Here is a 23201-nt window from a genome sequence, read left to right as displayed (position 1 = left end):
GCTTATGGAGATGGCATGGATGGGTTTTTAATATTCCTTCATGTTCTTCATCCTCAGGGATGGCCTTGGCTTTCCTTTGGTGCTATACCTCACTCTGCTGGTTCGGTAGCTCAATGGTGGATCTTCTGGGTTTTCTTCTGGCAGGTATCAGGAAAAGCTCTATGTGAACTGGACCCAAACAGTGTCTGAAAGATCCCAGTACAACCTGACCCAGCCACTCATCCGGCGGGACCCAGACACCAAACTCATCACAGTCAACTTTGATCCCCAGGTAAAACCTGCTGCCAGGGAGCTTGCCTGGGCTTCTCCAGTGGGTGCAGGGGGGCTGGTGAGCTTGGTACTAGATCTGTCCTGCTCCAGTCTATGGAACCCCTCTCTGTGATGGTTGACATGGATTTACCATCATAGAATCACAGAACAGTCAGGGTTGGAAAGGACCATCCTCTTTGTGGGCTTTAATTCCCTGTAAATATCAGGATTCCAGTTTAACCAGAGCACATTCTGATTAAAGCCAGACAGCAAGTCCCTGAGTAGCCAATGAACTGGTGCCAGCATCTCCAGACCAGATTTGTACTGGTGGGGGTTGTTGGGGCATCACCCGCAGAGATGGGTTTGTGTTAGATGTACCTGAAGTCTGAGCTTCCTGACAGGGTGTTACAAGCCCAGGCAAGGTTTGACTGGTTCCTCCAGTGTTGTGGCTGTTGGATTTCCTTTGTTGCAGTGCATGAGACTTAGGATAGTTTTAAGATCTTTATCTCTGTCCCCTCGAGCTCCCCTAAAGCATGTCTCCAGCACAGGGGGGACTGACCATGCACCTCACCCAAAGCAGAAGCAGGGATCCAAGCCAGCAGTGTGTGGAGATGGATTGGAAGCTTCCATAGAAGCTGCTTCTTCAATTGTAGAAATGCCATTTGCTGGAGGTGCTGCATGTCAGGGGCCTGGGCAACGCTGGCATCAAACACATCCCCTGCTCCCTGGGATGTGCTGCTGTTAGGAAAGTGTTTAGGGGTTAGAGCTCAGTCAGGGTTGGTCCCTCAGGCAAAGGATTTGTCCATCTCCCTGGAAGCTCCTTGCCGAGGTGGGAGCCAAACAGCCGCAGGGGATGTTTTCCACCCTTCATCCTGGTGACAGGAGTTGGAGCCTGTGGTGTGCTGAGCATGCACCATCTTAGCTTTGGCTTAGGTAACTGCTAAGCTGTGCTTGCAGGCACAGGACTATAGATGAGGGTAGCTGAGAGAACTAGAGATCATCGTGGCTTTAGCTGGCTGGGTAGTTAACAGAGCTGTCTTTGGTTGGGAAGAAAACCAGAGGCAAAGATCAGCGGGTGACAGATGGTGTGGAGCAGGGGGTGTCCAGGCTCTGCCCAGAGCATTCTGCTTTGGGAATAAAGCAGCAGTGAATCCCTAAGATGCTCAGAAAGTCACTGGGTAGGATTGTCCCATGTTCAGCTCTCTGCCTCCTGTCTGCAGCTGGTGTCGGTGCTGAGGGAGGTGAGCTACCTGTCCAGCAGCCAGATGGGAGCCATCCCACCGATGGCAGCAGAAATCTATTCCTCCAAGGAATCCTACCGGCAGATGGTGGCCAACTTGGAGCTGATGGTGAACAGATACAACAAGGTCCTGAAGACAGTCCTGGAGGTTGAATACCCATTAATACAGGGGCAGCTGCAGGACATTGACTTGAAGCTGAAAGAGGCAGAAGAAACACTGAACTGGAAGATGGAGGGTGAGCTACCTCTGTCGGGGGGAAAGAGCACATACATTTGGGTATCATGGGATTTGCCCATGTGCCCAACCTCCATCACCTGGTTCCCAACTGCAGTTCCCAGCAGAGCCAGCACTGGGGAGGATGCAGGGCAGCCCCCATCTTGCCATGTTCCTTCCGTGTGCTGGGGCTGTGGACAGGATCCTGCTCCCTTCAGGATCAGCCGGGCTTTTGGGGAGGAGGGGCTGCCCTGTGAGCAGTGCCACCAAGGAGATGGCAATGCTGGGCACTGGGATGGAGCCAGGCCCACGTCGTTGTCTTTTCCAGAAGGATGGAATACTGCAGCTGGGGTGGGGTTGTGCACCTTGACTGTAGGGTGATTTATCAGTTTGAACTGCAAAGCAGAGCAGAGGAAGACAGTTTGTTTCCTCTTGGTGAAAGCAAACTGCTCACAGGTGGAATATGCATTTCTGTCATCAGGCTTGTGGTGTGAACAGGATCAAGTGTCCTCCCTTGGGTACCTGCAAAGCAGAAGTCCTCACAGTGAAAACCTCTTTCTCCATTGTGTAATAAAGATGGGGTTTCCTGCGGATGAACCCTAAATTCGCTGCATCTCTCTAAGTTCCCTGCAGCCCTCGCTGGTAGCTGGGGCTGACACAGCCCATGTGTTGAGGCCATGGGTCCCTGCTCAAGTGGTGGTGGCAGAGATGCTCAGCCTGTTGTGCTCATTCTGCCCATGTTGATCTCTCCAATAGCAGTCAGTGGGAGATCAAACCTGAATAGAGAGAATCAGGAACTATCAGATATCCCCAGGTGGTGCTGCTGGCAGAAGGCAGAGGCTGTGGCTGCCTGCACCATGGCTTGTTGGAGCAGGAGGGAGCTAGAAATGGGTCTGTTGGTCGAGGTGGTAAGTCTCTTGTGTCAATGATGGGTAAGAAATACATGCGACTACAGGGAATAAGTCAGAGGCTGGTCTTAGGGAGGGTGCACAAAAGCTTGGCCCAGCAGCTCTGAAAACAAACCATCTATCATCTCCTGTTTGCCAGGTGTCTGTAGTCACATCTCCATGGTGATGGATGGTGTCCATGACCTCGAGCGGAGGATACAGAAAGCCAAAGACAACGTTGAGGAGATCCAGAGCATCGTGCGGTCCTGGGTGTCACCCATACTGGAGAGGAAGGACTGTAAAAGGGAATCACTGCTGGTCCTAGAGGACTGTCGGGACCGTCTGGAGAAGCGTTACAGCCTGGTCCGGGAGTCGGGGCAGAGGATTCACTCCCTGCTGAAGGTGAGAGGGACCTTCCCCAGGGGTTGGTTGGCTCCTCATAGGCTCCGTGTCTCTGCATTGGAGGAAATGTCTGGAGCTGTTTCGCCTTAAAGTGAACTCCATTAACTCCTTTGCAAACCTCAGCGTTAATGAAGGGTGGCTTTGATGAGCTGCTATGGCTGCGTGTGTGGCGCTGGGCACCATTGGCACCCAGTTCAGCGCAGCCCAGCCTGGCTTCGAGTCCTGGTGGTTGTGGAGCCACTAGATGGGAGTCGTGCAGCAGGAGCTGGAATTACTCTCCTCTGAAAGATGTGCCTGGCAGCAGAGAGGCTCTGCCCGACCTTTCTGCTTCAGACTCGTCCCTTTGAGGAGCAGGCGGTGACATTGCCAGTCCAGGGGTCAGCTGAACGACAGGACAAAAGCTGCTGCCCGAAACCTTCGTGCTTTCTGGCTTTGCCAGAACTGAGAGTCCTCTTTGCAGGCTGGGAGAAAGCCCAGAGCTCGGCTCCTCACCTGCCCACAGCGAGGTGTTACCATGTCAGGGACAGCACCTTGGCCTGGAGGAAGGTGGGTTTTAGGTCCAGCCCACTCCTGAGGGTCACTGTCCAGCCTTGGACCCTGGAGAGAACCAGCTGTCCCTCTCTGGGACACTGAGCTCTTGTTGCTAAGCTTACCTTGCTGTCTGCAGTCAGCCCTGGACCTCCAACCCCCTTCTCTGCACCCTGAACCCACAGCGAGGATTCTCCCGTGCCCATGTTGTTCTGCTGGCACAGTTGTAACAGGCTCAGCCACCTCCAGCTACCACCCAAGAGACCAGGGCACTTGCTAGATTGGCCGAGGAGAATATGGGGTTGTGGTCATGGCAGGAGGGCTGGCATAACCGGTGTGGTGGCATCACCAGTGCTGCTCACAGGGGCAGCACCAACTGCAAAGCACCACGAAGGTGCTGGTGACAGAAGGAAACCATGGCTCAAAATGGAGTGTCCCCATGCCTCTGTCCTTGCTGTGCTGCTCACACCTCGGGGAGCAGCAGCAGAGGGGCCAAGAGCTGCTCTGCTGAGCTTCCCTTGGTTGTTCAAGTCCTCCTGTGGGCTGGTGAGTCCTGAGGCTGCTGAGAGAAGCACAGTGAGGATTTGGGTACATGCACCAACAGGCAAAGGCAGGAAAGCTAGGTGCTGGCTTTCATTGCCCTTCTTTCACCAGGACAAGGGCATATAGGCCCAGTAAAACACCAGTAACAGGGGAGCACCATCGAATACAAGGCCAGGGAATGCTGAAGAAAGGATGGTGCTTTCAGACAGGCATTCCCACAGAGTTCATTCCTGGTTCTTCTTTCTTTTGTGTCAGCAGAACGTGGCTGGGATGAGTGTGCCATGGGCCGTGGGCCAGAGCCTTGGCTTGCTCCATTGGGAGGTTAAGAACCCATCTGCAATGTGTCAAGTTGGATAGCAGCAACTTTGGGTTGGCTGAAGCCCAGCTGGCAATGCCACTAATGCCGCCAGTGTTGCCCCTCAGCAGCACACGGTGTGCTGAGCTCTGCTCACTGCAGGATGGACCTTCTTGGGTTTGGGACTGTGTTGAGAGCCCCTGGCAGGATCAGGAGAGGGAGTGCTTGGAGGGCATAGCAAGGACAGGAGCACAGCAGAGCCTGGGAGGTGTGGGGAGCAGGTACACAGCCTGGCCTTGTGGGCATGGAAAGAGGAAACCCAGGAGGATGGATCACTGCTGTGAGCCAGAAACCCCCGAATTTCCTAACTGGGAGCTTGCCTGGAGGAAGGGAACACAATGAGCTGAGGAGGGAGGTTGTTAGCCAGCCCCTTGTCTTCTGATCCCAATCTTTATCTGCTTTTACATGGCCTTGAGATCATTGTTTGTGGGGCAGAGGTGTAAGCAGTCCACCTTGAAGGCCTCATTCACTCAAGGTAGCATGATACAGGCCACCAGGGCTGGGTCTTCATGCACTGCGATGAGCCTTTGAGACCCCTGAGTGCTCCCTGCTGCAGGTAAAGCCTGTGGCCCTGGAGAAGAGGGAGGAGAACATGTCACAGAGCCGCTAAGCCTCTTCTGCACCCCATTTTTACCTTCCAATTGTTTTGAGTTGTTTCAGGTGACAAAGCAGCCCTTAGTAGAGGAGCAAATCATGGCCATGCTGCCAGCAGCGACATCAGTCTGTCTGGTTTCCCATCCTCCCATGAGGCTGGTATCCATGGGCTCACTGGCATCACTTCTCAGGCGTGAGCAGCTCTTGTAGGACAGACTCAGCCCCCTGAATTTGAAGGCTGCTTCTTTTAATTCCAGGAAAACCAGAGCCTCTTAGTTGCAGACCCAGCATCCGATATCTGGAAGGCCTATGTGGATTATGTGGATGAGATAGTCCTGGATGGATTCTTCACTGCTATTGAGTGCTCGCTCAAGTACCTCCTGGAAAACACAGGTGAGTGTTGGTTCCTCTGCCCTGGTTGTGGTGGCTGCTTCAGTCTCCCCAAAGGGAGGGTTCTGCCTCAAGGCAAGGTCATAGAATCAGGTAGGTTGGAAAAGGCCTTTAAGGTCATCAAGTCCAACCTTTACCCCAGGCCTGGCAAGACCACAACTAAACCATGTCACTAAAAGCCTCATCTACATGGTGACTCCATCTCCCAGCCAGCATTGCTCACGCAGAGGGATAGAGATAACTGTGCATCATTTGCAGGGATTAATGGACAGACAAAATTGAGGCATCATCCCAAGTCTGTGCTCGGGCATGAGCCATCTTACACGCTCCCATGCACAAAGGGACAAGTGACACCATCTCATTTGTGGGAAATCTCAAGAGCTGATTCTGCTGACGAAAGGCATGAAAGAAACCACTCAGTCCCTGAGCATTAGTCCAGTGAAAAGTTGAGGTGGTTCAGGAGGCACTAAATCAAATCTCCTACCTAAGGCCACTGTGGAGGTTCACTCACTCTGCTGAGAGCAGCTTGTGTCCAGCTAAAGCCCATCTCCAGGCACACTTTCCCCCGGGATACGGAGGCACACTGGGAATGGCATCCAGTTCTCCCCATCTTGTTCAAAACACGCACAGAATTTCACGTGTGCGTTTGGCTTCAGTTTCCAGTTGTTGGGGTTTTCATGCCCTTCTCCACTAAATTAAAGAGCCTCTTGGTTCCTGTTGTTTTTCTTCTCAGCAAGTACTTGTGTGCTGTAATTGTTCAGCTCTCAGGCTCCCTTTTGATTAGCTGGAGAGCCTGGTCTCTTTAAGGCTTTCTCCATAGCATTTTATTCCAGTCCTTAAATCACTCGTGTCTCATCTCCAGTATCTCCTATGAGTACTAGAACATCAGCCAACACCTCCTCTGTGTTGTGTGCCGACACAGTGTCACTGGACCCACTGAGTGGGTGTCTGGTGTCCCTGCGGGGCATGTGTGCATCCTGTGGTAGGATGTTAGTGGCGGCTCAAGATCACTTTTCTCCTCTTGGAGAAACACCCTGGCATCTCCGTTCTTCTCTACCAGATCCCAAGGCAGGGCTTGCTCCCCTGTTTGAGGTGCAGCTGGATTTGGTGATCCCAGATTTGATTTTTCATCCCTCCTTGGACCCTGGCACAAACGATGGCTTCTACGACATGGTGGAAAGTCTTCTCAATGACATCTACGGGATCTCATCGCTGGTGCCCAGGCTGGCCGAGCACAGCGGCTTCCTCCACTACCAGGTCCGTGCTGTGGAGCTCCCTCATGGCGTGTGGTGGTGAGGAGGTACCACGCTGCTCCCACATCTCCTCCCCTCTCCTCCTGTAGGCTGACATGGAGGACATGGCGGACCTGGCCGACATGCGCCGTGAGCTGATGGGACGCGTGCAGGCTGTGACGGTGGCCTGCTGCGACTACCGCAGTGCCTTCGACCACTACTCCTACCTCTACGGAGAGGACAGGAAGGAGTTCTGCCGCCAGTTCCTCCTCTACGGACACATCCTCACCGCTGCAGAAGTCGAGGCCCATGCGGAGGACGGGGTTCCCGAGACACCCCCCACACTGCAGCAGTTCAAAGAGCAGATCGACTCCTACGAGAAGATCTATGAGGAGGTGAATCGCATTGAGCCCATCAGCATCTTCCACGGCTGGATGAAAGTCGATGCTCGGCCTTTCAAGGCATCCTTGCTGAACACCATCAAAAGGTGGAGCTTGGTGTTCAAGCAGCATCTCGTGGACCACGTCACGCACAGGTAAGAGATGTTCCTGCCTCCTCTCCCTGTGCTGACCAAAGGGGATTTCTCTTGTCTTGGCTGGGCTTTATCATTACACACTGGGAACCAATAAGCTAACACAGGAGCAAGGTCCGTGCTGCCTTATGAGTGTGTAAAGTGGAAACCATTACATGGGCTTGGTACCATTGACATCTCATGAGTTGATGCTCCTGGGGGCATTGACAAGGAGCTGATACTCCTGGGACCTGCTGTGAGTTGTTAGGTAGGACGTCTGTTTGTCCATTCATCCTGATCCAACTAATCTATTCTCTGTTAGGGCTCTGTGCTTGCTTTGTTGAATTTGATATTAGCCATCAGTAAAGCTGCATCAATACCATGAGATACTGGCTCTATTTCTAAATGCAGTGCTCTCCTGAGTGCAACTCAGTTTGGGTTGCCTGGCATGAGCAGTCATGGGGAGGTAGCTTTAAGGTTACAAAAGAAAGGAGTTTGGGATGTAAGTTTTGGATTAGCACATGTTCCCTGCTTAGTCCTCAGGTTTGTGCGGGATGATGCACCAGGTGATTCATTTGAGTAGTGATGGATGTCACAGGTCTTGGATGCTTACGAAGCATTTACAGACATGTAGCAGTGAAGGCTGCTGTGTGTGCTGGATGAGATGATCTCTCGTGTTCTTTTTGGTACCATAATTCTGTTAGCTAATTGCTGTGTAAAGAGGCTTTTGTGTAGTTTAGAATGGGCATTTAGGAGTTATAAAGAGTCCCTGACTCAGCAGTTTAGTTTTTATTAGGTGAAGTATTTAAGGATGTATTTTGGCTCAGCAGCATGCACAGAATTTAAGTGGGCACTTAAAAAGTAAGTGTTCTGAGAAGAGGGGAAAGGCTGTGCTGGAAAGGACCAGAGATCCAGGAGCCCATTGTGCCTCTGCTGACAGTGCCCAGTAGCTGGTGAGATTAAGAACAGGGTAAGCAGGTGGGGAAGCATCCCCCAAAACCTCTCCTTGTCTCTAATAATCTATAGGACTTTGAGAGATGGGTCATGCTGAGCTCACAGGTCTCCATTATATTCCTTCTCAAATACCTTTTCTCCAGCCTGAGAGGTCCCAACCAATGCATCTCTTCCTTGCAGGAAGCTGGTACCTTGCTGTACCACAAGGTACCTTGCAGAACCACATCTGGGGATCCCTTTGAGCATGAATTGTGGTTCTGATGCCCTCAGCATGTTGCCATGCAATGGTCAGGGTTAGCCAGGCCCTTCCCCTGTCTGTGCCAGTCCAGCTGCCTGGCAGAAGGTGATCACTATCTCAGTGGGAACTATTCTCCCTGCCTTGTGTTCCACAGCTTGGCTGACCTGGAGGAGTTCATCAAAACTGCTGACCAAGGTTTGAGCAAAAAGGTTGAAAAAGGCGATTACGGTGGCTTGGTGGAGGTGATGGGTCACCTCCTGGCCGTTAAAGAAAGGCAGAGTGTCACTGATGCCATGTTTGAGCCCCTGAAGCAAACCATTGAACTGCTGAAGACGTATGAGCAACAGCTACCAGAGGAAGTCTACAAGCAGCTGGAGGTGGGTGAAAGCTTGTGATGGCCACATCACTTTGCCAAGTAGCAGATGTCAAGGAGAGTGTGAGCCTCCTTGAGCAGTGCAGGAATACTTAGGACCTCGCTCCCTGTCATTAGAGGGCCTCAGTGAACAGTGTTTGCTATTGCAGGATGTGCCTTTCTAGCTCTACATTTTGGAGTTATAGTGAGATTTTTCTTTTAAAGCAGAGATTAAGCCTTTTGTTATGTCTGAAAACCAGGGAATCGCCTCCTCCAACTCCCTGCGATTGCTCTTGACAAAAATTAATGCATTTTCAACTCGATCTGTTAATTAGGGTGAATTATAATGATTTTTAAATCAGCCAGTTCTTGGCAACTGTGGAGATGGGAAGGATAATGCTGGCAGAGGAGCTGCCTTCTCATAGGACTTTAGTCCTCCGGTGGGTCTGTAACACCAAATCTGCTTGACCCACAGAACATCACAGGGAGCAGGTTATGAAAGTGTTTTGGCACATTTCCACATCTGGCTCTGATGAATCAGTTTCCTTTAAGGAATTCCTTTCCTTTCTGGACAGGCAACCATGAGGTGGAGGTTAGGAAGGACTGTGAGGTGCCCAGCCAGCCGTGGGGGACAGGACACAACCAAGATGTTACAGTGGAGAAGAGTGTGGCTCCATGCTAATGGATACCCTATAGCCATGGGGTGCTGTGGGCAGAGGGGTGTGGGTAGGACACAAGGTTTAAAGCAGGACCTCTGGGGGAGATGTTCCTGCCTTAGGCAGATGTGCAGCAAAGGTTCCAGTTCTCTGCTGCAGGCTGGGTGGGAGCTGAGCGGGGTTTAGCAATCTGCTGGTGTTCTGCTTGTGCGACTGTGATCCGTGGGTGATGGGGTCACCAGATCTGCAACAATTAATGGTCCTAAAGGTACCTAAGATCTTACAGACTCCCTGAAAACTGGGGGAGCTGCATTACACTGATCCTCTGGGTGCTGCAACAGCTTCAATCCAGCATAAACCATGCTGCTGTGGGGAACCTGGCCCTGCTGATTGCTCTGCCCGAGAGCTGCTTGTTTGGTGCCTTGTGTGTGCAGGTACATGCAAACGATGGATTCATGTGTCTGATAGAAGGAATGAGGGATGTGGGGCTGGTCGGATGCAGGAGGAACAGAACACTTCTTTCTGGCAAGTGACAGCAACACTTAGTTGAATGATTCCTTGACTTCTGTGTACAGTGGGAAAACCAGAAGAAAGTTCCTCTAAGTACTGCTCCTTCCATCGCCGTGGAGATGGTTAGGCTGGAGCTGGTAGTTTATATGAGAAGGACAAGGAAGCAGCTGCGTGTGTGCCCTGCTGTGGTCATGGGCAGTGGGTTGTATTGAGACTGCAATATAAAGTGCCAGAAAGAGACCCCTCAGGAGGGACTGGCCCTCTCTGCTGCCTCAGGGCTGCCTCCAGGTTATTTCCCTTCTTTTCATAGTGTTGGTGGTTGCAGTTTCCTCAGCTATGTGAACTGGGATGAAAAGAAACCCCAGGAGGGGGGTTGCAACTGGGTGATCTTTAAGGTCCCTTCCAACCCAAACCAGTCTGGGATTCTGTGAAGCCCTTCCTTGCACAGTACATGGGGAATGGAGCTCTCTGAGAGCAAAGCACTGGGACTTGAGGATAGCAGAGCCCTTGGCTGGTGTCCGTGTCTGGGCTGAGGATATGGCCTGAGGAGCTTAGTGAGAAGAAATAAAATCCCTTTCTGAGGAAAACCCCAGGAACAGAGGGTGAGTTGTCAGCAGTGCTGCACGCTTGCAGCTTGGATGCAGACCTGAGAAAGAAACCAGTTTTATTTAGTACTAGTATTACACACACAGGCTGTGGAAGCATTTGCCCCACAGAGCTCTGTAGAAATCCTTCTGGTATAACATCTCCTGCTCTAAGAGCTGGCAGGAAATTCCCCAGGCTGTGTGTCTCAATGAGCATCTGCAGCCCATCCTCCTGCCTTCAGCTTGCTCCCAGCAGGATCCGGGTCCTGCTGGGGTTGGTGTTACCATCACTGCTCTCTCTTGAGCACTGAACCATCCTGGGAGCCCAGGGTCTAATCTGGGACCCTTCATCTGAAGTTCTTGCACATGTTTTTACAACCAGAGCAATCACTCAGAAGTTCTCAGTCATTATTAGTCTTGAGAATTGTGAATAACTCAAAGTTTTATCCCAGATTGTGTGTTTGGCCTTTGTATTGCACCAAAACTTCCTCACAGTTTCCAAGAGGGAATCTGCTGCTGTTCCTGTTGTGTGGTAACCCATAACCAGATCAACATGTCCCCTGTGGAACAGCAGACGCTGCCAATGTGTCCGTTCTGCCTGCAGGAGCTGCCGGAGAAGTGGAGCCATATGAAGAAGGTGGCGCAGGCGGTGAAGCAGCACGTGGCCCCGCTGCAGGCCAGCGAAGGGGCGGCGCTGCGCAGGCGCTGTGCGGCGTTCGAGGGCAGGCAGCACCGCTTCCGAGAGCACTTCCGCAGAGAAGCTCCCTTCAGGTGAGGGCGTTATCACAGAGAGAGGCCCTGAGGGGAGAAAAGCTTCATGGGATCCTCACCAAGTGTCCTCAGGATGTGTGCTTGAGTCCTTGCACACATTTGGACGAGGTGACCTTTCGAGGTCCCTTCCAACCCAAACTATTCATAGAATCATAGAACGGTTTGGGTTGGAAAGGACCTTAAAGCCCATTCAGTTCCAACCCCCTGCCACGGGCAGGGACACCTTCCACTAGAGCAGGTTGCTCCAAGCCCCTGTGTCCAACCTGGCCTTGAACACTGCCAGGGATGGGGCAGCCACAGCTTCTCTGGGCACCCTGTGCCAGCGCCTCAGCACCCTCACAGGGAAGAACTTCTTCCTCATATCCAACCTGAACTTCCCCTGTTTCAGTTTGAACTCATCACCCCTTGTCTCGTCACTACAGTCCCTGAAGAAGGTCCCTCTTCAGCATCCCTGTAGCCCCCTTTAGACACTGGAAGCTGCTCTGAGGTCTCCACGCAGCTTCTCTTCTCCAGGCTGAACAGCCCCAATGTTCTCAGCCTGTCTCCATGCGGGAGGTGCTCCAGAGCCTGATCATCCTTGTGGCCTCCTCTGGACTTGCTCCAATTCTGTGATTTGATGATTCCCTACCTTCCAACATCTGTCACACCTGGGGTGCTTTGTCTCTGGGAACACAGTCCAGTGGTAGCAAGAGATTGAACTTGGCTGCTGAGTGCACAGGGTCACTGTAAGGTGGCATCAGATGGCTGTACCATCAACGTGTGCTGTAGACGTTTCATCTCTGCTTTGTCTCTTTGAGCACTGTTCATTTTATGTTTTCTTTAGAAGCTGTTGCAATCTCGCTTATGAAGAATAAATATTTCTTTCTAGGTTTGACACCAAAAAGCCTTATCAAGTGCTGGATGCAAAGCACATTGAGATTAAACAACTGGAGTCAGCCATGACCTCGATTTATGAATCAGCTGGTCTGTTTGAAGTCACGGTGCCAGATTATAGACAACTGAAGCAGTGCAGAAAGGAGCTGTGTCTGCTCAAAGAGCTCTGGGATATGATCTCCCTTGTGAACACCAGCCTTGCTGACTGGCAGACCACCAAATGGGTGGATATTAATGTGGAAAAAATGGATCTGGAGTGTAAAAAGTTTGCAAGAGAGATTCGGAATTTGGATAAGGAAATGAGGGCCTGGGATGCTTTCACTGGGCTGGACAGCAAGGTGAAGAACATGCTAACAGCCCTGAAAGCTGTGGCAGAACTTCAGAATCCTGCCATTAGAGAAAGACACTGGAATCAGCTGATGCAGATGACGGGTGTGAGGTTTGTGATGGATGTGGACACCACGCTGGCTGACCTCCTGAAGCTCAACCTGCATAACTTCGAGGATGAGGTTCATGGCATTGTGGACAAAGCAGTGCGAGAGATGAGTATGGAGAAAGTCCTGAAGGAGCTAAAGATGACGTGGAGCACCATGGAGTTTCAGTATGAGCCTCACCCCCGCACAAACATCCCGTTGCTGAAGTCAGATGAGGAACTCATTGAAACTTTAGAAGACAACCAGGTGCAGCTGCAGAACTTAATGACATCCAAATATATTGCCTTCTTCCTGGAGGAAGTGTCTGCCTGGCAGAGGAAGCTCTCCACTGCAGACTCCGTCATTTCCCTCTGGTTTGAAGTGCAGCGTACATGGTCTCACTTGGAAAGCATATTCATAGGCTCAGAAGATATACGGGCACAGCTTCCCAAGGTTTGAAATCCCAAATCTTGCTTTTCCTGTTTGGAAAGTATTGAAGCAGAGCTTCCATTGTACAAAATAGGGTTATCTATAATGCCAAGTTGCCCAGAATAAGGCTTTTCTCCTTCTCCCTTGCTTCTTTGGAAGCTACCTTAGTGTTCTAGTAGTTTCCCTAGTGCTGCCCCAGGATGGTTTTGTGGTGTGGGTTGTGCTTGAGCCATGCTGAGTAGCTGATTGTCTCCCCTCCACTGCTCCAAAGCAAATATACAGAGTTCCTGGAGACTGAGGGAGGCTGCTGGCTTCCTTCAGTGCCACAGGCATGTTCCCTCTTTCCTCAGAGGGGAGAGGACTGATATAACTACTCAGACACTGCAAATCATCAAACCAGAGCTGGACCAGGCAGCTTTGGCAGTATCCTCATCCCATCCCTGCCTTCAGCACTGTGGGGCAGCTGTTCCCCCACTCCTGCTTCTGAAGATGGAACAGGGTTGTCAGTGGTGACCTCCTCAGGGGTGTCTGTGGGTTCCTTCCCCTGCTTTGGGGAGTGCTGGGCACACCTCACTGACTGGGCCATCTATACCAGTGCTGATAACCAGTGAAGGCTGGCCCATGTGCCAGCAAGCTGTTAATATCCAACAGCTACCTAATGGCATGTATGAAAGCACATCAGGGTCTGAAGCTGCATCCTACTGGGCAGCTGTTTGTATCTCAATATCCATTTGGCAGATGGCAGGAATCAGCAGCCTCTTCCCTTCCCTAGAAGAAAAGACGAAGCTCAAAGCCTCTCGAGGCTGAACCTGCTTGGGATGCATCCAGGGCTGGGGGAGGATGTGCTGGCAGGGCATGGGATGCACATCTGGAGCTTGCTACGTGGCTTGTGTGCAGGGAGGGCTTAACCCTTCGGCCAGAGCCCTGCTGCTGGGGCTGAACACAGGTTAATAGGGAAGTTTTCAGTGGTGCCCAGCGAGAGGACGAGGAGCAATGGCCATAAACTAACACATAAGTTTCACCTCAAATGAGGGAGAACTTCGTGACGTTGAGGGTGGCAGAGCCCTGGCACAGGCTGCCCAGAGGGATTGTGGAGTCTTCCTCTCTGTGTGACCTGCTCGGGGTGGCCCTGCCTTGGCAGGGGGTTGGCCTGGATGATCTCCAGAGCTCCCTTCCAACCCTAATGATTCTGTGAAAGCTTGGAGCAGTTCTGTTCAGTGTCCTGGCTCACTCAGGAGCCCACCCTTGGGAAGGAGGGAGGAGCAGAGACATTTTGAACGTAACTTTATTTATTCTTCACTGTTTAGCTCCAGAAATGTAGGGTCCCTGTTCAACGCAGAGCACAGTTGTCAGCGTGCTCCTCTGCTGCTGGCGTGGGGTTTCCATGGCCTTACTCAAGGCAAGGAAGGGCTCTCCTCTGCAAGAGTCACCATACCCATCTCAGGGATGGGACTTCTGTGCTGGAGCAGGAGGGGAAGAGTGAACTCACATGAGGTTGGTAGCCCTTCCCCCTTAAGGGGATCATCTCCTCCTGCTGTGGTCAGGGAAGCTGGACACAAGAGGAGATATTCAAAGGGGAATTCAACCCCATGGAAATGGTTAGTCCTGGGCACTGGCTTCTGCTCTGATCACTTTATCCACAAGCCCTTTGGGATACAGAGACAAGAAGGCCTGATTGGAGACTTGTTTCAGGCATGTAGGTGGCAGAGCCGTTCTGCAGTGGTGGAGGGGTCCCTCTGCACTGCACAGAAGGCGCTCTGCGGAGAGTCTTTCCCCTCACCCCAGAAAGATGGGATCTCTTAGCACAGGAATAGTGGCTCACCATGGACGTGTTCTTCCTTTTGCTTTTTAGGACTCTGAACGCTTCGAAGGGATTGATGTGGATTTCAAAGAACTGGCCTATGAAGCCCAGAAAACCCCAAATGTGGTTGAAGCCACCAATAAACCGGGCCTGTCCCAACAACTGGAGGACATTCAGAGTAGGTAGGTAGAACTTCAGTCCCAAGAGCTTGTCAGAAACTGGGATCAGCCCTGTTTAAGCTGTGCTCCAAGGCTTTCTTCCTGGACTGTGCGTTCTTTGCACTCACAGGCCACGGCATTTCTTGATGATCTTTCTTCATGATCTTTCTTGAGCCTTTTTATCTGTGATCCATCACCCTGAAACCCCCAGAGGGGAGTCTTGCTTTGTGTATGTGCAAGCCCTCATCCTCAATATTGATGTGTGAACCAGCATCCAGCTGGGTTCCACAACATGTGGCCTCACGTTTGCCACCCCAAATATGAGCTCTTAAATACTTATTGAGCAGTCCAGGCAGGAATATCTGCAGCAGAGCTGAGCCCATGTTCTTTCATTTACAAAGTTTTCTCTGCCTGTATACCCTTGCCACATGGTATAAATGCACTCCCTGAGAAAGCCCTTGGTGTCCTGAGATGGATCCACTTCTCACTTAACATAGGAGCCGGTCTACCTGGAACACATGTAAAGGTTAATATGATAGCTGCTGTGTCAGTAGTAACTCTCCATTTAAAGCCTGTATTTTCTTTGTTAATCAGATAAGGCAGTTCCTCACAGAGGAGTAGCTGCGTGTTATTTATGAACTTTGTAAGCTCAGCAGCAGTTTAGCATGTGAACGCTGAAACATTCATTTGAGATTGGAGCAAGCAAGTTTCTTTTCAGGCTTTGCAAACACAAAAAGCTGAGTAGGTTTGAATCAGACTTTCAAATGTGGCTCATTAGAATAAAAGCAGTTACGGGAACTTTCATCCCAGTGGGAAGTCACCTGTGGCAGTTAAGAGCTTGTCTAAAACAGTAGGTCAGGCTGCAAACCTTTCTAGCCTCTTCTTCCACCTGTGTTGCTGCTTTTTTATGAGGCTGTTCTCATTGATAGGCTGTTTGACCCCTGGGAGTAAAGAGACATCTATGAGTTACTATGAGCTTTGTAGAGGACCAGCTGACAGGCTCAGCTCCTGCCTGCCATTACCCCAGGGGAGGAGTGAATCTGCTTTGTAACTCAAACTGTAGCATGAAAGATGAAGTCCCTGCTTCATCAGGGACTGTAGTGACAGGACAAGGGGTGATGGGTTCAAACTGAAACAGGGGAAGTTCAGGTTAGATCTAAGGAAGAAGCTCTTCCCTGTGAGGGTGTTGAGGCGCTGGCACAGGGTGCCCAGAGAAGCTGTGGCTGCCCCATCCCTGCCAGTGTTCAAGGCCAGGTTGGATACAGGGGCTTGGAGCAACCTGCTCTAGTGGAAGGTGTCCCTGCCCGTGGCAGGGGGTTGGAACTGGATGAGCTGTAAGGTCCCTTCCACCCAAAACCGTTCCATGATTCTATGATAAAGAATATTTACACCCCTGCCCTGGGCTCTGTTCTACTGCTTTATCTCCCCAGATTGTCTCTGTGTGAGAAGGCTTTAGCTGAATATTTGGACATGAAGAGGTTGGCCTTTCCCAGATTTTACTTCGTTTCTTCTGCAGATTTATTGGATATTCTTTCCAATGGCACCAACCCACATGTGGTAAGCCTTGTACTGCATCCCCTTTGCACTATCCAGATGTCAGTAATGTGGTGGTGGAACTTGGGACTCACCTGTAACATCTTCAGTGCTTTTTCTCCCAAGCTTTACTTGGAGTAATAATAATTACTGACCTTTATCTGTCATCTTTGAAAGGCAACATGTGGCCTGTGTGTTGTCTGATCTGACACTGGTGATACTTGCAGATGGCTCTGAAAGTGCTGCACAGAGTAGAGCTGGTTTTGATGCCATAAAAATAGTGGTTTTCTTTCTGCTGGGATACAGTGAGGTTGGAGGAACCCATCTTTCTTGAGGGGCTCAGCCAAAACTTGTTGCTGACTTTGGATCCCCAACCTAGGATGCCACCAAAGAGCATCTGCTGTTGAAACAGCCACAGTCTGGTCATTCAAATGTGGAAGTGTTGACAGCTGATGGCTTCAAGAGGTCCCTTGTTTTAGGCAAAAAAGGCATTTGCAGATCACTTGCTTCTTCATTCCACCATGCAAAGGTCTTTGGGAATGTCCTGATTATAGGGGAAGAGAAGAACACAGCCTGGGAAGGGTAAGGCAGCTGGTGGTCAGACAGTCACTATGGCCAAAGCAAGCAAGGAGATCTCCTGGGTTGCCATCCATCCCTGTGCAGCTCCGGGGTCAGGCTGGTATCTGACCTCCTGCACCCTTTGACTTCTCCTCTCCAGGCTGGGTTTCTGGGGATGGTGCCTGAACGCCAGGTGTGGGGAAATGATCCAAATATACCATTCCTCCTGTTGGCTTTGGTGGATTGCTGGAGCCTCCTGGGGAGGAACTTGTGGTGACCTCCCTGGTTTAGGCAATGATTTTGCAGCTCTTTCTTAGTCCATCGGTCAGCAGTGAGTAATCTCACCTTCTTTAAGCTTTTTGTCATTTCCAGCATTCACATGAGCACCTTTAACACTGCTTATATCTGTTTCTGCTGCTGGGTGATTTAAGCCTGCAGAGTATCATAAATACATATTGATTGATATTTAAAATGGAGAGAAAAAAACCCCAGGAAGCAAAGAAAAGCTGCTGTGTTGAAATGCTCTGTGGAAGAAGAAGAAATTCGTGGTGCTTTCTGTTATTCAAAACTATTTGCAGTAAAATCAAAGCAAATGTCAAGTGGGATCACACACGGATTCGCTTTCAGCCTTTCCACTGTGGTTTCAAAGTCTGATAATTCCTAAAGAAGGATTAAAGACACAATGATATTATCCTCTTGAACTGGATGTTGAACTTGTGCAGATTCAGGTGTATTTAGGGTGCTGGTGGCAGGATTGCACCAAGTGCTAAGTGCAGCCAATGTCCTGCAGCCAGGCCAGGGGCTGGGAATGGACGGTGGGGATTTATGAGTGGAAACTCCGAGATGTAAGAAAAGGTTTCTGTGGTTTACTTACTCATGTCTCCATTAAAATCTTACCTGAGGCAAAGCTGAGTGCCCATTGCTTCTCCTTCACACCTTCTGGGATTTGGCCCTGCTTAGACAGAGTAAGGAGACTACTCAGCTGTGTCCACCTGCAGCACAGCTTGTGAGAAGGAGTGTTGTAATCCTTTGTGAGTCAGCGAGGAGGAATTAAATGGATAAGCCCACCCATCTGTCTCTGAAAGCACCAGGCATCACGAGCTGTTCTTGTTTCTCATCCTACCCATGGGAGTGTGTCCATCTCGTGTCTCTGTCATCAGAGGGGGACAGCTTTGTGAGCTGACTCTTGCTGTGGGGACATCAGTGCTGGGAGGAGCCTGGGACAGTGTGACACAGTGATTTAGTTGTATTATGTAGTGGTCTAGAAGCAGTGTTGGCGACCTGCTCGGCTCCCAGCGAGCAGGTGCTGATGTTGAGAGCCTGCAGCAGTGATGCTGACATCAACCTGCTGGCTTTTCACATTCATCTGGGTGTGAACAGGACATGAGGGGATTATTCTTTTCCTCAAAAGAGTGTTCTTGTTCAAGATGGGAGTAGTTTTGTAGAAGGTCTGGGTTGTTGAGCATTTTATCATGGGTCTTGGGCAGAAATAAAGGTCTTTCTTCTCCACAGAGGAGAAGTCAGGACTTCTCATTGGCACAAAATTGATTCCTAGTACTGAAAACCCAGAAGGGTTCATAGTGAAGAAAACTCCGCAGTGTGCTGAGGATAGGATGAGGTGGAGCGATGGTTAAGAGACCTCTCATGGCTACATGTAGGGAAACCGAGGCTAGGAGGTCATGCAGTGTTTGAATGTTTGCTGTGCTTTTGCCCCGTGTGGAATATTTTCCCAATGGGAAATATGGCTTATTAAGCCATGCCTAAATGATACAGAAATAGGTGGAAGTAATGGGAGAGACAGCAAGAGGCTTGTGTTGGCAGTATCCTGGCCCTGTATGAGAAGATGTGGTGCTACCAAGATGTCCACGAGCATGCTTTCTGAACATGATTGCTCCCGTGACATGAATGGTGACCTCTATTCTCCTTGTCCTGCCTCAGTTGCTTTACTTATCCAAGTCCTTTTGCAGGTGCAACGTCATCTTCCCAAGCTTTTTGACAACTTGGCCCACATCAAATTCCAGCTGGACTCTGAGCAGAAGGCCACGAAGGTTGGCCTGGGAATGTACAGCAGAGAGGAGGAATATGTCAGCTTCAGTGAACCCTGTGACTGCAGCGGGCAGGTGAGAGGGAAGCCCTTGCCTACCGGAACTATCCACTGGAGTCTGCTTTCCTGCCCTTGTGTGGGCATCTCTTGCCAAGACATCACAGAGCTTCACTACTCTTCCTTTATGCATGAGAAAGGCTGGAGGAGGTAGTGTGTAATTTAATTGTGCCTATGGCCCACAAGAGATTCTGTCATGGCCTGGAGTTGGAATGCACTGAACTGACATACTCTGGAGTTCATTTTGATTTCTCCTATAGCTGGAGTTCAAGAAAAATCTGCCGTGTATTCCAGGTGTCTGGAGATAGGTGCTGATCCTGGGGCCCCAGAATTGGTTCATTCTGAAGTCTGAAGGAGGCTGTGAGGCCTGTTTCACTCAAGAGTTGAGATGCTTGTCCCATTCCATGCCTTGACTGATTACCAAAGGCACTTAAAAAGAGCAAATGTGTGACTGTGATTTAATCTCTTCTCCAGGTTGAAGTCTGGCTGAATCATGTCTTGGACAGCATGAGGGCTACTGTGAGAGATGAGATGACGGAAGCTGTCGTGGCCTATGAGGAGAAGCCAAGGGAACAGTGGCTCTTTGACTACCCTGCCCAGGTATCTGCCACTGCTCCTCATCTCCACTCAGGTTGGCGCGTGGGAAAGGCAGTGCTTGGTTTTCCCTTCAGTCCTGCCCTTCCCTTCTTTCAGTAGTGGCCTCTAGCTGTGGATGGAGAAGTTTCTGGCCTCCACTGTGATGTGCAGCAGGGAGGAAGCATGGGTTATCTTTTATCCTATTAAGGACATGGAGCTGTTGGAGCAAGTCCAGAGGAGTCCACAAGGATGATCAGGGGCTGGAGCACCTCCCGTATGGAGACAGGCTGAGAACATTGGAGTTCTCAGCCTGGAGAAGAGAAGCTGCGTGGAGACCTCAGAGCAGCTTCCAGTGTCTGAAGGGGGCTACAAGGATGCTGGAGAGGGACCTTCATCAGAGACTGTAGCAATAGGACAAGGGGTGATGGGTTCAAACTGAAACAGGGGAAGTTCAGGTTGGATATGAGGAAGAAGTTGTTCCCTGTGAGGGTGCTGAGGTGCTGGCACAGGGTGCCCAGAGAAGCTGTGGCTGCCCCATCCCTGGCAGTGTTCAAGGCCAGGTTGGACACAGGGGCTTGGAGCAACCTGCTCTAGTGGAAGGTGTCCCTGCCCGTGGCAGGCGGTTGGAGCTCGATGTGCTTTAAGGTCCTTTCCAACCCAGACCAGTCTGGAATTCTATGTTCCTGGCAATCTCATGATGGAGTTTCCAGGCTGATCTCCATACTCTGACAGAGACTCCAGGCAGGATATGCTCTTGGCTGGGTTGCAGAGCTTAGGGGTTTGGGCAATGCCTGCTGCACCCTGTGGATCCATACGGCCAGGGAGCCAGAGGTGCAGCAGGAAAACCCAGTGGTGAGGCCTAATGAGAGAAAAGAGTCCCTCAGATGCACCCCCTCAAATGCAGCCTTGTGGTCTCCAGCTCTTCCTCCTCTGCTGTGTCAGGCATGTGAAAGGTGCTGATTTACTAATAAGTAGCTGCTAAATGTGTCTGCCACTGATAGGGTGTTCGAAATGAATGTCACGGGGCAGATCCCTGTTGTCCTGTCTGCTGTGACTGCTGTGTGACAGAATACTTAATTTCATGTCATGGATACTTCATCCTTGATCTCCCTGTGGATCACACACTCTTGCAGGTAAGGAAGCTCTGGTTTAATCACGGTACTGAGCCAGTCCTTTTCCCTAGGTGGCTCTTTCCTGCACCCAGATCTGGTGGACAACCGAGGTTGGGATTGCCTTCGCCAGGGTGGAGGAAGGATACGAGAACGCAATGAAGGAGTATCACAAGAAGCAAGTGGCCCAGCTGAACACCCTCGTGACCATGCTCATTGGGCAGCTCTCCAAGGGTGACAGGCAGAAAATCATGACCATATGCACCATCGATGTGCACGCTCGGGATGTGGTGGCAAAGATGATAGCGCAGAAGGTTTGTGTTTGCAGCTCAGCATGGACCTGTGTTGGGAGTTGGAGCAGGGGTTGCAGGAGCGAGAGACCAACCACGGGCCATTCAGTGGGAGATACATCACTAAATGCACTTCTGCACTGTTTGCAGTAAGGGGGCAGAAAGGCTCTGTAAGCCTGCAGTGCTGTTCTGGATCATGGCCATGCGACACCAAAGGACTTGTTGCACTTGCCCCCACCAGGAGCGAGAGTGTGGCCCCAAATCCTGTGGCCACATGTTGGTGGATGACAGCAACGTGTTGGGAGGCTGCTAGATGCAGCCCACTCAGTCTGGTGTGGGGCCACAGGGACTCCTTTGGGACTCCCTTGTCCTGCGCACCCTTCCCACACCACTCTGCTGTCCTTCATTCTGTGTCAAGTGTCCAGCCCTGCCGGTGGGTGGGAAGGTGCCCTGAGTGTGCTGGGTTGTGGCTTTACCCTCAGCTGTGTCCTCTCCAAAGCAGCCAGGCTGCTTACAGGGTTTCTGGCTTCAAGACTCAGCTGGGCTTGGTGGTGCCTTGGCCCAGTTTGTGGTGGAGCAGTCCATCGCTGGGCCTGCCTGCTAGTCATGCAGGGAGCACTGGCTGTGGCTGGCCCTGTCCCCCTGTCCTCTGCTTCCTTCCCTGGCCCTGTCTGTGGCCCTTTTCCTGTCTGGACCTCTGCTCCTTCACTCGCTCTCTTTGTGTTCTAAGAGCCTCCTCATGCCTTGCTGCTTCTTTAATCTCTTCAGGAGTCTTATCATAGAATCATAAAATGATTTGCATGCAAAAGGACCTTAAAGCTCATCCAGTTCCAACCCCCTGCCACTGGCACGGACACCTTCCACTAGAGCAGGTTGCTCCAAGCCCCTCTGTCCAACCTGGCCTTGAACACTGCCAGGGATGGGGCAGCCACAGCTTCTCTGGGCACCCTGTGCCAGCGCCTCAGCACCCTCACAGGGAAGAGCTTCTGCCTTATATCTAACCTGAACTTCCCCTGTTTAAACCCATCACCCCTTGTCCTGTTGCTGCAGTCCCAGATGAAGAGTCCCTCTCCAGCATCTTGTGCTGCTCTTTCTTTTTTTGGGTATGCACTTTTTCCTCTCCCACCAAGGTCATTACTAATTTGGTTCCTACCTCTACTGGTGGGAGATGCGTAGATGACCTTCCCCACCACACCTGCCTTCGCAGTGAGGACCAGTCCACCCCCAGTGAGCACTTCATTGCAGTCACCCTTTTGGTGCTTTGGCTCTGTGTGCCTGGCATTCCTGGCCTTCCCGTGATGGTGCTTGTGGCTGTGTTCCAGGTGGACAATGCCCAGGCGTTCATTTGGCTGTCGCAGCTCCGGCACCGATGGTCGGATGAGGAGCGGCACTGCTTTGCCAACATCTGTGACGCTCAGTTCCTCTACTCCTATGAGTACCTTGGCAATACCCCGCGGCTCGTCATCACTCCACTGACTGACAGGTAAGTCCCTGGGACACACCGACACAAGTGGGCTTTGCCACAAAGAACTACCAGCCAAAGCGGTTGTTCTTGCTCCGTGTCCCAGGATCCGGTGGCAGAGCTCTAACTCTCCCCTGGTTTGTCATTTGATGGTGTTACTCTCTGGAGTATCTGTGCCTCAGATCCCAAGGTGGGATTTAGCTCGCAGATTAAGATGCTTACTTGTGAGTGTCTGCCTGTGCACAAGATGTCCACACCCCATAGAGTTTGTGGGTCTAGAAGGCTTTACTCCCATCTTGAAGCAGACATCTACCACTTGGTTCAGTTGTCTCAATAGGGACACCTAGGATGACTTGAGATGCTCTGTGTTGTCCCATGTGACTTCCAGCAGCCAATCCAGAAGTGTGCAAGTCTCCTGTGGATCCTCTGTCAAGTCTTTCCACCCTATGTGACATTTCAGTAGCTAGGAGCATCTCAGGTGGCTCTAGTCACCCCTGTTCGCCAGCTGAGCCAATCTGCCTCTGCATTATCAGGTTTTGTTGGCTGTATTGACTACTGCTCTGTGGCTTATGCAGGGAGTATGGACACCCACATGTGGGCATCTCCCTAGTGTCCATCATCAGCATGATGGAGAAGCTTTTGGGCTTGCTGCAGTGTTGAGTGGGATCGTTCACAGGCCATCAGAGCC

General features: G+C 51.2%; 1 protein-coding gene across 1 annotated transcript in view; it reads left to right on the top strand.

Moving 5' to 3' along the window:
- DNAH9 (dynein axonemal heavy chain 9) overlaps positions 1 to 23201 on the top strand; it is a 167645-nt gene that overhangs the window by 10474 nt on the left and 133970 nt on the right. Inside the window, exons 8-22 of the mRNA XM_030506447.1 lie at positions 145 to 271; positions 1470 to 1725; positions 2751 to 2992; positions 5270 to 5405; positions 6463 to 6659; positions 6745 to 7169; positions 8492 to 8714; positions 11044 to 11210; positions 12079 to 12949; positions 14778 to 14908; positions 16315 to 16441; positions 18943 to 19095; positions 19551 to 19676; positions 20836 to 21075; positions 22374 to 22534. Of these exons, the coding sequence (XP_030362307.1) occupies positions 145 to 271; positions 1470 to 1725; positions 2751 to 2992; positions 5270 to 5405; positions 6463 to 6659; positions 6745 to 7169; positions 8492 to 8714; positions 11044 to 11210; positions 12079 to 12949; positions 14778 to 14908; positions 16315 to 16441; positions 18943 to 19095; positions 19551 to 19676; positions 20836 to 21075; positions 22374 to 22534 (3582 nt within the window). The remainder of the gene's footprint in view (positions 1 to 144; positions 272 to 1469; positions 1726 to 2750; positions 2993 to 5269; positions 5406 to 6462; positions 6660 to 6744; positions 7170 to 8491; positions 8715 to 11043; positions 11211 to 12078; positions 12950 to 14777; positions 14909 to 16314; positions 16442 to 18942; positions 19096 to 19550; positions 19677 to 20835; positions 21076 to 22373; positions 22535 to 23201) is intronic.

Source organism: Strigops habroptila, chromosome 14 (genome assembly GCF_004027225.2).
Source record: "Strigops habroptila isolate Jane chromosome 14, bStrHab1.2.pri, whole genome shotgun sequence".
NCBI classification, from domain to species: domain Eukaryota; kingdom Metazoa; phylum Chordata; class Aves; order Psittaciformes; family Psittacidae; genus Strigops; species Strigops habroptila.
The sequence above is the reverse complement of the archived record's forward strand: the minus strand, read 5'-3'. Positions and strand labels throughout refer to the sequence as shown.